The sequence below is a fragment of the Paroedura picta genome, chromosome 5 (assembly GCF_049243985.1).
Source record: "Paroedura picta isolate Pp20150507F chromosome 5, Ppicta_v3.0, whole genome shotgun sequence".
Taxonomy (NCBI): domain Eukaryota; kingdom Metazoa; phylum Chordata; class Lepidosauria; order Squamata; family Gekkonidae; genus Paroedura; species Paroedura picta.
Genome location: NC_135373.1, coordinates 94,997,770 through 95,011,064, shown reverse-complemented (window position 1 = coordinate 95,011,064; position 13,295 = coordinate 94,997,770). Strand labels below are relative to the sequence as shown.

The 13,295-nt window shown below is 40.9% G+C and overlaps 1 protein-coding gene across 12 annotated transcripts in view; it reads left to right on the top strand.

The window, feature by feature from the left end:
• ANKS1B (ankyrin repeat and sterile alpha motif domain containing 1B) overlaps positions 1–13,295 on the top strand; it is a 421,823-nt gene that overhangs the window by 229,007 nt on the left and 179,521 nt on the right. For all 12 annotated transcript variants that reach the window (XM_077339156.1, XM_077339148.1, XM_077339147.1 and 9 more), the window contains one exon: positions 12,055–12,207. In XM_077339156.1, the coding sequence (XP_077195271.1) occupies positions 12,055–12,207 (153 nt within the window). The remainder of the gene's footprint in view (positions 1–12,054; positions 12,208–13,295) is intronic.

The following is a 13,295-nucleotide window of genomic DNA, read 5'->3' as shown; positions in this document are numbered from 1 at the left end:
AATTTAAACCACAATTAGGCATGCTGAAAGATCAAAATGGGAATGTATTAACTGAATAGGACAAAATAAAGGAAATATGGGAACAAAACACTGAAGAACTATACCAAAGAGATGAAAGGATGACAGATTCCTTCAAAGAAAAATCTTTTGAAGAAGAACCTGCAATTTTAAAAAAATGAACAGAAAGCTGCACTCAGAGCTGTTGGGAGAAACAAATCACCAGGAGTGGATAGGCTATTAAAAGATCTATTTCAAGCCACAAAATTACAGTCCATCAAAATCTCAACAAACATATGCCAACAAATTTATAGAAAATAAAATAATGGCTTACAATCTGGGAAACGTGATCAACAGTCCAATTTCAAAAAAAGTAGACTTTGGACTAGATTGTGGATCTTGCTCTTGTCTCTTGGCTTTGTGATTGACTTTGTATTTGTGTATCCTGGCCACCCTGTATAAAGTGAAAGCATCAGGTTTTGCCATGAATGTGATAATTTGACATTTCTTGTTCCCTATATAGTAACAGTCTTTGTTAAAGATTTTGAGCATCACTTGCATGAAAAATTAATGTGATGATCTTATAATTGCTGCAGTCTTTGATGTCTACTTTTTTGTGATGGATCTCTCATTAAAGTAACAGTACAGAAAGTAGCCTCTCTGTTTTTTCCAAATCTGTTACTGCTAGTGATGATTGTTCTGCAGCTTGTTCATAGTGGCAAACGAAATAGTGTCTTAAAGAGTAACAGGATTTTGTTTGTGGCATAAGTTCATTAGAGGCACAGGTTTTAGCCCAGTTCATTAGAGGCACAGGTTATCCAGTGTTGCCAGCTGTAACTATATAAATGCATACACAGAAAAAAAATGCTCTGACCAGAAAATTAGTAGATTTCTGACATTCTAACATAAACTTCAAAGTTCCACTGGCCTAGTGGAATGCTCTTCCGAGTGAGATCAGGACCCTGCGGGACTTAAAACAGTAAGCCTGTAAGACAGAGCTGTTCCAGTAGTTCTATGGTCAAGGCCTACAGATACCAGCAATAAATTGTCCTCCCTATGCAAATAACAAACATCTGTACATCACTCAGTGGTCAATAACAAAGCACTTTACCTCCTGTTCTCCCCTGTTGGAGAGAAAATTGTGACTCTTTCGGTTGTTTTTAATGCAAATCTGATTGTTTTAAATGTTTAATGTGTTTTAATCATTGTTTCATCCTCTAAATGTTGTGGGCCACCCTGCACCCTTGGGAAAGGGCAACATATAAATTAAAAAATAAATAAAAGAATCCAATACTCATTAATGCAATAGTAATTTTTTTTAATGCATATATATTTACTTTAGTTACAGCCTACCTTTTTCACTGAACCTCAGGACAAATTGTGTGTAAGTGCTATCAAGTTGTTTCTGAAGTATGGTGACTTATGAATTAATTATCTCCAAAACATTAACTGTCATTACATTCTTAAAGATAAAGGTAAAGGTATCCCCTGTGCAAGCACTGGGTCATGTCTGACCCTTGGGGTGACGCCCTCTAGCGTTTTCTTGGCAGACTCAATATGGGGTGGTTTGCCATTCCCTTCCCCAGTCATTACCGTTCCCCCCCCCCACACAGCAAGCTGGTACTCATTTTACTGACCTCGGAAGGATGGAAGGCTGAGTCAACCTTGAATTCCCAGCCTCATGGGCAGAGCTTTCAGACTGCATGTCTGCTGCCTTACCACTCTGTGCCAAGAAGCTCTTTATTACATTCTTAGTACTGCTCTATTTTATTTCTGTTTTCTTTAACTGTTTTCTCATTCTTCCCTCTTTTGTCCTCTGTTTTCTCCTCCCAAAACTTAAAGACAGTAGCTGGAATGCAAAACAGGACATGGAGGTATATTTCTACTTATTAACGTTTACAGATGCATCTGCTATTGAGTTCCTATTTTTGAATTATGTGTAAGCTAGCAATCGTACCTACCTACTTACCTATAAGACTGCTTGGCTGCTTATACCCCCCGCAGGGCTCTCCGCTCTGCAGGCATGAATTTACTGGTCATCCTGGGCTCACGGGATGCTTGCCTGGCCTCGACCTGGGCCAGGGCCTTTTCGGTCCTGGCACCAACCTGGTGGAATGAGCTCCAGAAAAGCTGAGGGCCTTGCTGGAGTTGTCAGCTTTCCGCAGGGCCTGCAAGATGGAGCTCTTGCACTTAGAGGTATGGGTGAGGCCAGGGCAGAGTCCCGGCATTCCAACCAAGGATCCCTTCCTAAGGTCTGTTATACCTGCACCAACTCCCAGTGGAAGAGGACTTGGCCTCTGGCTGAACAATTAGAAGAAAGTCTGGCCGCTTGCAGCTTTATTGTTATTTGGGAGGTTTTATGGGGTTTTAATTTTATTTTAATGTTTTATTATGTGAACCGCCGCAGGTCCATTCAAAGAGCGGCGGTATATAAATTGAAAAATAAATTGAAAAATAAATAAATAAATTGAATGTCAAGGGTCTTGGGAGCCCCAGAAAGTACAGACAAATTCTATATAAACTTAAAAGACAACAGGCTTGCATTGCCATGCTTCATGAGACTCATGTACCTCAGAGTGAACAAGAACAGCTCACTAAGGAATGCATGGGGAAAGCTTGCTATTTGGAGCTCCAGTAAGGCTATAGGAGTTGCGGTTCCAATATATATTTCCACAGGGATGTACTTAATTCCAGAATACATACTGAAAAGAAAGGTCCTTTCCTTTAATCAGAAAACAGTCACATTTGTACAGGAGAACATCTGTGGGCTTAACGTGAAATCCCTACTTTTCTACATTGTTATGGTAGCTCTCACAGAATTTGGGAATTATTCTGTGATCATGGTCAGGGACTATAATGTAGAGGTTTCCTTACCTCAGGTTGATCAGTCTTGCATAGCCATATATTCGATATGCTATCATTGCATCCTTTAAACTGAGACTATACATATGTTTCACAAGCTTCCAGAATACTTTCTTAGAGGCTCCCTGCTACATAAAGTGCTTTCTTGCTTTATTGGTACTTCTGTTATTTCTGATCACTCCACTGTTTCACTAATAGCTAATTTGGGAGCTGCTGAAAAGAAAGCTCCCTTGTGGAAACCAAACACTTTCTGTTCCACAGTGAGGCTTTTAGAAGGGGAATGGTGCTTCATATTAAAGACTTCCTATCTAACAGTGTTATACATGAGATCCACATGGGCCATTTTGTCTTAAAGTCTTAAAGCGTACCTAGGAGCGTTAACATTGCTTGCGTTTGTCAGAAAAAAAAATTGTGTTGAACAGCTGAATGAACTAGAAAGTACACGATGCTGTAATCAATTTTAATTCATCTCCTACTTCTGAGAATTACAATAACCTGATGAAACTTGGATATTTCATTTCATTGCAAGCTGAGTTTATATTGGCCTATATTTAACAAAATTATTGGGAGGGACACAGTTTTTACTTCTGGGCTCATTCCAGCCTTACATGGCTCCCAGTCCCTCATAGGTCCTGCAAACAGCTTCTGCTGTCTGGCAGCTTCAAAGCCACTAGGCAGGAGAAGCCTTGGAGCTGGGTCTGCGAGTGATGGGAGCATTGCTCCGAGCCCCTTGCAGATAACTGCTGCCTGGTGGCTTTGGAACCTTGGAGAAGCCTTGGAGCTATGTCTTTGAGATGTAGGAGAGACCTCCCCACCCCACACAGATCCTGGGGAGAACTTTTCCTGTGGTGGAGTTTAAAACCTTACTGCAGAAGAAGCTAAGCCAGCCCCAGGGCCCCAGCCCCTTCTCTAGTCTATTGGATCTCAAAAAAAAAATCAGTGAAGAATTTTGGGATTCGGGATTTTGGGTCCAATAAACCCAAACGGGGGGGGGGATTATTTTTTTTTTGCACATGCCTAGTGGGGAGTGAAAGTGTCACAGAAGTTTAGATTTATGTCAGTAGCCTGTATTATGTCTGCTACCTAACAAAAAAGGAATTTGGCTCATCATATTTTGTAATTAACTAGGGTATATTAGACCTTAGCAACTATATTTAATCAGTGATGGCTTACTAAATAATTATTTTATGATTAATATCTTCTTAGGGATTTAATCAGGCTCCCTTCAGTCTTTCCTTTCTTGCAATGTGTTCTGAAATTGTATTTGCCATAGATTCTCAGCTAAAGCAGCTGGGTTTGGAGATTTGCACAGTGAGTTCTTTTGAAATCATTGTGTTAATGCCATCATGTTCAGCTATGCCACATTTGGATAGTACAGATATTCTTTTACATGCTTCTTTGTTATCATATTTGACTCTATCACTCTCTGTTGACTTTCTTTGGGATAACTGGAGGTGATATCATTCATTTACTTTGTATCTTAGTTTCTTTGAGAGAAGTGCTGTAACCAGCATTAGGCTTTTTACCTTCATCTTGCATGTAAGAAATTAATGAAACCCCATCTTTTTAAAAACAGCCCTTGCTAGCTACAAAACCAACGTTGTGCCTTTGCTTTGTTAATTTTCTCCTGGTATATATGTATTCTTCAATATTCTTCCTTGGCTCTATTTCATGTCTGCTCCATTTCGTGTAAACCTTTGCAGTAATGTCCAGTTCATCACATCTGTGTAAAGTTGTGATTTACCATTTCAAATGTTCTACATTTTGATCTGCTTTATATCCCACAGAAAGGTGAGATATAAATAAATTAATAGAATTAATATAATACATTCTCTGACAGATATAAATATGGGGCTATGGCTCAGTGGTAGAGTGTCTGCTTACTTTATTATCAGAGATGACAACGTTACTCTTGCATATGAAATATGACTATTACATTTTATATACAGTATCTTCAGCAAAGTTCCAAATAGAACTATAGTTTGTATATATGTTTCTATTTCCCTTGAGAAAAGCAGCAAAACAAGATTCAAGATCATGATGTTCTAGCTGCTTGCCAGTAATTTGAAATGACTACACTATATTTTGAGAAACTCTATTCCAGTATACTAATACAGCTTCTACCTGTATAGATTCTGTGGGAACAATTCAAGAACAGACCTGCAAAACATGTCACATTAAAGCAAGAATGGTTTTAATTCAAAAGACTTTTGACATACAAAACAATAGAACAAATATATATAGCTGAACAGAGAGTCATAACAGCAACCAGAAACTTGTGAAATATAATCTCATTCATGAATTCAAAGAAATAATTGCTTCTTCCTTGCAAAAACTTTGAGGTGAGAAAGTCCAGCTTCTCCAGTCCACCATATGCTAGATTCTTCTGATGTATTTTTTGCACAAGGAAGAAAGAGGTTCACAGAAGCCAGGCCACAATCCTCAGCTTGCAGCCGTACAATAATACTATGATTGTAGTAATACCGGTCATACTTCTTTTAATCCCCATTCTTAACAATTAACTTTTCACATGCATAGTTTTCAGCTGCCTTCTATACTTCTATATGGTGATAAGACCCCAGGAAATCCTAAGGCCTATTCCATACACGTTCAATAATGTACTTTTAGTGCACTTTAGAAGTAGATTTTCCTGTTCCACACAGGAAAATCCAGTTTCAGAAGCAACATGGAAAGTACATTAGTCATTGTGTGTGGAATGGTTCTTGGGGGTTACACTGACACAGACTGAGGGCCAGCTGCTTGCCAGCCAGTCTGACAAACTGGAGCACCACTACTGCCTGCCTGCCTGCCTCAGTGGAAGGTTGTCCAGCTAAGGGAGAGGTGGTCGTGATTCCTCCTCCTCACATTGCACTTCTGTTTACTGACTTGCCCCCTTTCCCTCTCTGGTACTCTGCCCTTCCATCTGCCTGCCTGTTTGTCCCCCCCCCCATTCATCCTCCCATACATATTCAGCTGACCAGCCTTTTGCCGCCCTCCCAGTTACTGTGGGAGAGGCAGCAGTGACTCCTTCCCTTGCTCTGGCCAGAGGTCAATCCCCCTCCCCACTCCTCTGCAAAAATAATTTCCAGGAATACCCCCATTTACCATCCTTAATATTTTTGTTCAAAAGCATAATGCATCAAGCATTTAAAGATTTTCTTTTCTCTAACATATTACAGGTCTCCTTTTTCCTAAACTAAAATCTAGAAAGAGGACAGAGGAAAAGTTTAAAATAAGGCAGAGAAGGATGGATGAAACGTGTTTAAATATACATATACAATTTTTGTTCTGAAATATCTCTAATTCCTGACAAACTTCAAAATGGTAATGAATTTTTTTCATTTCATTCTACATTCAGTCTACTCATTTAAATTCATACCCGTATCTCTTCTCTTTCTCATTCTCACTTTTCACAACATGATAACTGCAGTTTTAGGAATTTGCTTCACATCCTGCCCTGCTGGTTCAATGGACAACAAAGTAAAATTCTCCATTTATTTTTATGCAAATCTCTTCTTGTTCGGTCTTTTCTTTTGCATCTATTGAACCTTTGTTTCTCTAAAGACTCCTGCTGCCTCCCCCTTTATTTTCCTATTTTTCTTTGCTTATTCCTCTGATATTCTTTCAATATTAGGAAAAGCAATCTTTAGATAATCATTTTCTGCTAAAATAAAATTCACCTAGAAAATATTCTCCTATCCATTTCTCATCTCCAAATGTTCTGCTTTTCCAAAATTTGACATCCTATTTCAGTATAGTAAATATATACGATCTGGACCTGATCGGCTGTCTTCTCTACCATCTCATTCTGTTTTTTTTGTTTCTTTCACCTCTACTTCTTTTCCCCATTCTGTGATGATCTAGCACGTTCTTTGTGATAAGCTACTATTATGCATAAATAGTTCCTCAAGAAACATTGCTTTGGGCATGATTTACATATTTTATTTTCCTCATTAATAGTGAACTCACGCAGTGGCCAGAAATTGCATACCAAAACACTTCTGCATGGCTGTTCTCACATGCCTCAACATTGAAATACTGTCAGAGTTTTCTGGCATGCTCATCTTTCCCTGCCAGACGCACATTTTCTTGCATATACAAGTGACAACACTTCTTCCTGTTTCTACCAAATGTGCTTGGAATGACATATGTAAACTTCCTTGTTTGGGTGAACAGGACTCTGGACTCAAACAGAGGGGAATGAATACTACATGACCTAAGATTTGGGACTGAAATGAAAAGTGACAGTCTCAGAGCAGGCTTAGAAAGGAAACATCGGCTATAATAAGCTGAAATGATCTCAGGTAGTTTATGTAGAGAACAGGAGTTACAGGCAACCATTCACAGCAATATTGTAGTGCATTTCAACACAAAAATTCCACACAGCCTGTCAATACCGGTACCTGATTCTGGCACCCACTCAGTAGTTGCCCCCACCGAGCTGTACATACCTCTGAGAATAGAGGAAAGGGAACAAGTAACAAGCAGAGGCAAAAGAGAGAGACAAGAAACAGAAAAGGAAGTATTACTGATCTATTTCTGCATCAGAAAATCACAAAAGAATCTTCAAGGATGGGAAGAAATGGAAATAGCAATATCCAGTAAGGCAAGGAAGTCTCAGAAAGTTGGAAGTAGCATTCGGATTGGCATGGGGAGTGCAAGAACAAGGGCCATTCTGCACTCATTCAAAATTGCACAATAGTTGCAAATTGAAATCGCTACTGTTTTGCTGTTATGCACAACGTCGTTGACAATCTGCAACACTCCTGAAACTGATCCGCAAAAAGCGCTTCGTTGTAGCGCTTTCAGGAAAATCCCAAAAAGTGGATTCACCCTTCGGAAAGCACTACACTCTTGCAACCAATCTGCAACACTAGTGGGAAAGTGCATTACCATTGTTGTGGTTTCTGCAAAGTCCCTCGCCCTGGCGCTCTCCTCTGATCTTCCAGCAAAGCGATCGCCATTTTTTTTTCTCGGAGCGAGCGGAGATCAACGCACCGGCGAGCTTTCGTTTACCCAGCGAGGCTTCCCTGGCTGGAGTCCCTCCCCAGAACTGTTTTAAGTCACCAAGCACGAAGCAACACACAGCCCCGTTTGCTGGTTTATTTTCCCTTTATTTTTCACGGTATTTTCAGCCGAAACCCCTGCCTGTGTGCAGGGGAGGGGGTATTTTTTTTTCACTCGGGGGGAGTGTGGCAATGATGAAACCGCAGCTCAAACACCACCTGCTAGTTACATGGGTCTCTCCGTTGCAACGAATCAACGCATATTCGTTGCAACGTGTTTTTTTTTAAACCTACCTTAAAGGGAAAGGGGCTTTTGGGGAGCATGAAAACAAACGCCCATTGGCTGCTTGACAGCCAGGGGCGGGACAAAGCTCGGCAATATCGCTTCCTGGCTAGCGATTTTTGCTGAGATCGGAAACCTGTGGGAAACGATAGAAATGCAATTGGATTCCACTACAAAGGCAAGTATGCATAACGACAAATTTCACTATTTAAAATGGCATTTTTTCGTTCCGCAACCAATTTGCTACATAGATCCTGGTGCGGAATGGCCCCAAGTGTCACTTGCATTCAAAGAGAGAGAAAAAAGGACCTGACTGGTCCATTTAAATCAGTGGTTTTCAACTTGGGGATCAGGACCCCTTTGGCGGTCGAATGACCCTTTCACAGGGGTCAAGGCAGGGCAAGCAGCTTGGCTGGGGAGGTGCCATCTACACAACAGCCTTGTGGGGTAAATCAAGAGAGCGTTTGTCTTTCTGAAAATTTTTTGTCTTTCTGCAGCAGCGGAAAAGAGCGAGATTGGCATGGTAGGACAAGAGGCAGAACTGAACTGAGAAACCCCAGAAGAAAAACAATTTATATACAATCATGAACAATGGATCTTCATGCCATTGGTCAGTTTCAATTTAATTTATGTGAAAGAACACTTGCATAATTTTATGGTTGGGGATCATCACAACATGAGGAACTGTATTAAAGGGTCATGGCATTAGGAAGGTTGAGAACCACTGATGTAAATGAAAACGGTGTTTTGAGAAGTCTCCAATATGAAGGGAAATCAACTTCTCCTAGACTTTAGTTCTGAGAACTCATTTGAATCAAAATATACCATAGACATGATGCCACTACCATGCTGCATTATATACCGCCCTCCCCTGAGGCTCAGAGCAGTTTACATAAAACACAGAAAATAGTACATGGAACTTCACAAGAGGGTTATTAGATGGCTTAAGAGGAGCAGGCAATTTGGTGCCCTCGGACTGGAAAGCATTGGTAAAGTCTCTTATTTCCCCTGCTCAATATGTTGGACCTGCAGGGAGTGTGGAGGCAGAAGCATCCCAGCTGTCCTGGGGGGATGCACCTCCAGTTACCCAGGGAATGTTGAGTGCAGATAGCAAATGTGCTTTACAACAGCAAGGGATACCTGATACTCCAGAATTGCACCTGGCGACAATCATGATTCAGCTTAATATTAATTCTGCAGGAGTTACCCTATTAACGATAGTGGTTATCTCTTTTAGTTTGCAACATCATCTAATGGATCAGGGGTAGACCCTGATCTGAAGGAATGATTGAAGTACAATGTACGGATTCATTTAGCTAATCTTAGTGGCAATCAAGATTTTTGCTTAAGTAATCATATAAACACTCATGAACTCTTAGGCACCTGCCTTATTCTGGTATGCATACAACCTGCGACTGTTGCGAATGTAACAATGTTTGGTAATTTTGTTAACTTTACTGTTTCTTATGCAAGTAGCCTGAACTGGGGCATACCTATGTATCATCTCCCTGTTGATGCAGTAACTGTGAGCATCAATGTCACTTGCTCAACTGGGTGCTCAACTGTATTCATCTATGTTATCATTTGGGTTCTGGGGTAGTAAAGTGCACAAACTACCAAAATATCAGCTATGGTGCCCTCGGACTGGAAAGCATTGGTAAAGTCTCTTATTTCCCCTGCTCAATATGTTGGTCAATATGTTATGGTCATGTCCCACTGCCAGCTAGATGGTTCTTTTCATGTGGTCCGAGAACTTTTAATTATATTCCAGCTAATATTACCAGTGGTACAGTTTGCTGTTTAAGTTGACTGACAGTTTTGTTGCCCAACTGTTCATCCATTTTACCCACATCAATCCACTGGTAGAGGGAACTACAAATGTTTACAGATCAATGTGATTCCCATAGTGCTCTATTAAATCAAGCTGAATATGTCTTCCTTGCTGCATCGTAGGTTGGGCTTCCAGGCCTTGCAGTAAGTAATTCAAAGAATGTAAATGCAATTGCTTGCCTCTTAGCTAAGACAAACAATACCATCTCTCTAGCATTAGCTTTGTTAAATAAGGAAACAGATATTTTGCAAGAAGCGGTTTTGGATAACAGAGCTGCCATTGATTATCTTTTACTGAAGCATAATTTAGGATGTAAAACAATTTATAACATGTGTTGTTTTAATATTACTGATAACAGCAAAGCCATTCATGACCACATCAATGCCTTAGGGTATTATCACAATTCTATCAAACAAGATGATGGAAAGTGGAGCCTCTGGAACTTTCTGACTGGATGGTTACCATGTTTAGGATGGCTTCAACAATTGTTTGCATATTCACTTATAGTTGTTGCAGTATTGATCAGTTTGTGTTTTCCCCAATGTATCCCTCAACAAAAGCACTTTCATGTTGAGATTTCTATGTTATTCACTGTCACTTAGAAGATAAGATTCTTTTGCTTAAACAAATAAGAAAAAGGGACATGTAGGGTCCATTTGTGTTTGTGCTGGCAACAGTGAGAGCACACTCTCTTGGTCTGAGGACAACACATGATCATCTCCTGATGTCTGACCTTTAAACATTAGATCTTTGAGACAGCTTTATCAGTCCTGTGGCCAGCCCAAGGTCACCCAGCTGGCTGTATGTGTGGGAGCAGGGAGTCAAACCTGGCTTGCCAGATTAGAAGTTGGCACTCCTAACCATTACACCAAACTGGCTTTCTGGACTTTTACCTTTTCATACCACTGCTGGAAGCTTTACCTAATTTTTCCCATGGACAGTATGGCCATTATGCACGGCCGCCGAAATGGCGATTTCAGGTCACATGGAAAACGTGGAGGGGGAAGACGCAAAGCAAACTGGTTATGCACGGGATGGGGCGCAACAGCGGCAAAACCCGGAGCGGCGGTGTCGAGGCATCGATGTGGAGCCAAGGGGAAGCAAGGCGAGCGCGCCGCTGCATTGGCGAGCGTCGGAGGCGGAGGACAGGAAGGGCGGAAGCAGCCTGCGCAGGCGCAGCCCTGCCGGGTTTGTTGCGCACGGAGGGGGAAGGGAGCATGTTTCCCCTTCCCCTTAGTTTACTCCCAGTTCGCCTCTCCCCTTCTTTGCTGCCCCGGTTTCTCTGTCCCATAAGTTTCCCTTTTATATTGTTTCCCCTACTTTAAGCTTTGTATTGTATATTTGTGCTTTGTTCATTCACACTTTTATAAAGTTTTTGTATTTTCTTAGAGACCTCGCCTCTGTTCTTGTTTGTGGTTGGGGTGTGTGTTTGGGAATGGGTGGGAGGTGGGTGGCCGGCCTCTCTGCCATCCTTAGCCGCGGCGATCCCCTCGCCCCCCTCCACTGTGAGCTCTCCATCCGTCCGTGTTCCCTTGCGTTCCCCCCAGCCTGCACCACCGTTCGTTCCGGCAGCCACTTGAGCGGTTGCGCCGCCCTGACCCTCCGGCCTCCCCGATTAGATGCACGCGGTCAATTCGGTGCCGCCTTCGGTTGCGCCCTGGTCGCCTGGGAAGCTGCGCTTTCTTCCGCGTTCCGCTAACGCGGCTTTTTCGGCGGCGTGCACTGAATCTGCGGCTGGTTGCAGCCAACTCCATGCGTTATCGGTGAATTTAGTCGCCGCCATTCCACCCCGAACGCGCGCTAAAACCCCCGTGCATAATGGGTCTATATGGTACAATGGAAACTTGAAAAATTTAGAGGGCAGTCATAGAAGGTGATGCAAAGGAGCAGTATGTGCTACCTAATGATGTTATCTAAAGTCATAAATGGCTTGGAATGAAAACTGCATTCTAGGGTTTTCACAACATCCCCCCCCCCCCATTATGTGGGAAAGGATGTTATTTTCTTGTATTAAACTAGAATAAAATTTTGCATAACAACAAAGTGTGAAGTTATATGATGTGTTTACATTTCAGATGAAACAAATAGGCAGTGATGGCTACCACCCCACATCTGTAGCAGAGTGGCTAGATTCCCTGGAACTGGGTGACTACATCAAACCCTTTCTGATAAATGGTTATACGTCGATGGACCTTGTGAAAAAAATCTGGGATATTGAATTAATTAATGTAAGTTAATCCATTTATGCATTTTATAAGCATCTCAGACAATTCTAACTCTAGAATAGGGTCAAGGGGTTTTATAAATTTTAATGTGCCTAATTTATATTTGTTGTAAAAATTATTAATGCTCAGATGCTCAGATCTACAACAAGGTAAGGGATAAGGTAAACAAGCAGAGATTTTCCTAATGAAATAGTTCTTACAGCATGAACCTTTGACCTCTAACAATCAGCAATATGGACATAATTTTGAAATCTGTTTATTGCCTTTTAAAAGGGAAAAAATAGAGAAAACTGCAAAGTACAACCCACATTTTTCATCAGCTTTACATGCTGTATTGAACAGTGTATCTACCTTGATTATTTCTTTTTATGCCTCAAATCAATTTCAGAACATTCTTAATGTGTTGTTAGTGACCCAATCTTCCTCTCTTTACATTTCTTCAAAAATTATAATTAATAAATTTCACCAGTACATAAATTCAAATTTAGCAAACACATAAGTTTATGAAATACTCAAATGAAACAATTCTTGTATTTTTACTTTGATGAGAAATACTATCTCAAATAATATTAATCTAAGGGTCATGAATGATGATATCTGTGAATGAATCTTCCCAGCTTTTTTAGAAGGTAAATTGCAGCTGGAGGCAGTGTCAGTTAGGGCCATAATGGAAAAATATTTACATTTCCATTTCTATCTGGTTTTCAAAAATCATCTTGGCCTGAGAAGGGAGAAAACAAAGGAAAAGAGAAGGTATTTTTCCCTTTCAAGAGCTAAAGTAACAAAGTGTGTGTGTGGGAGGGGGTTTAATTGAAAATGTGATTCAGAGATGCCTTGTGCTGTGGCTTTGATCTGAATTAGGGCTTTCTACAATTTATCTTTAAAAAACACTGGCTGTGACTGGTTACAGGGCTTTTCTGCATGGTCCCCACCTCCATTTCTGGCCTTATTCTGCTGGGGTTTATGCCCTGATTTCTGTACACATTTTTGTGCCTTTAGTTTAAACTCCCCGCCAAGATGAGAGTCTGGTTTTTTTTAGACCACTTTTATCCCAACATTTTTCTGGAAACAGATTTTGAGTTGCGTTTTCC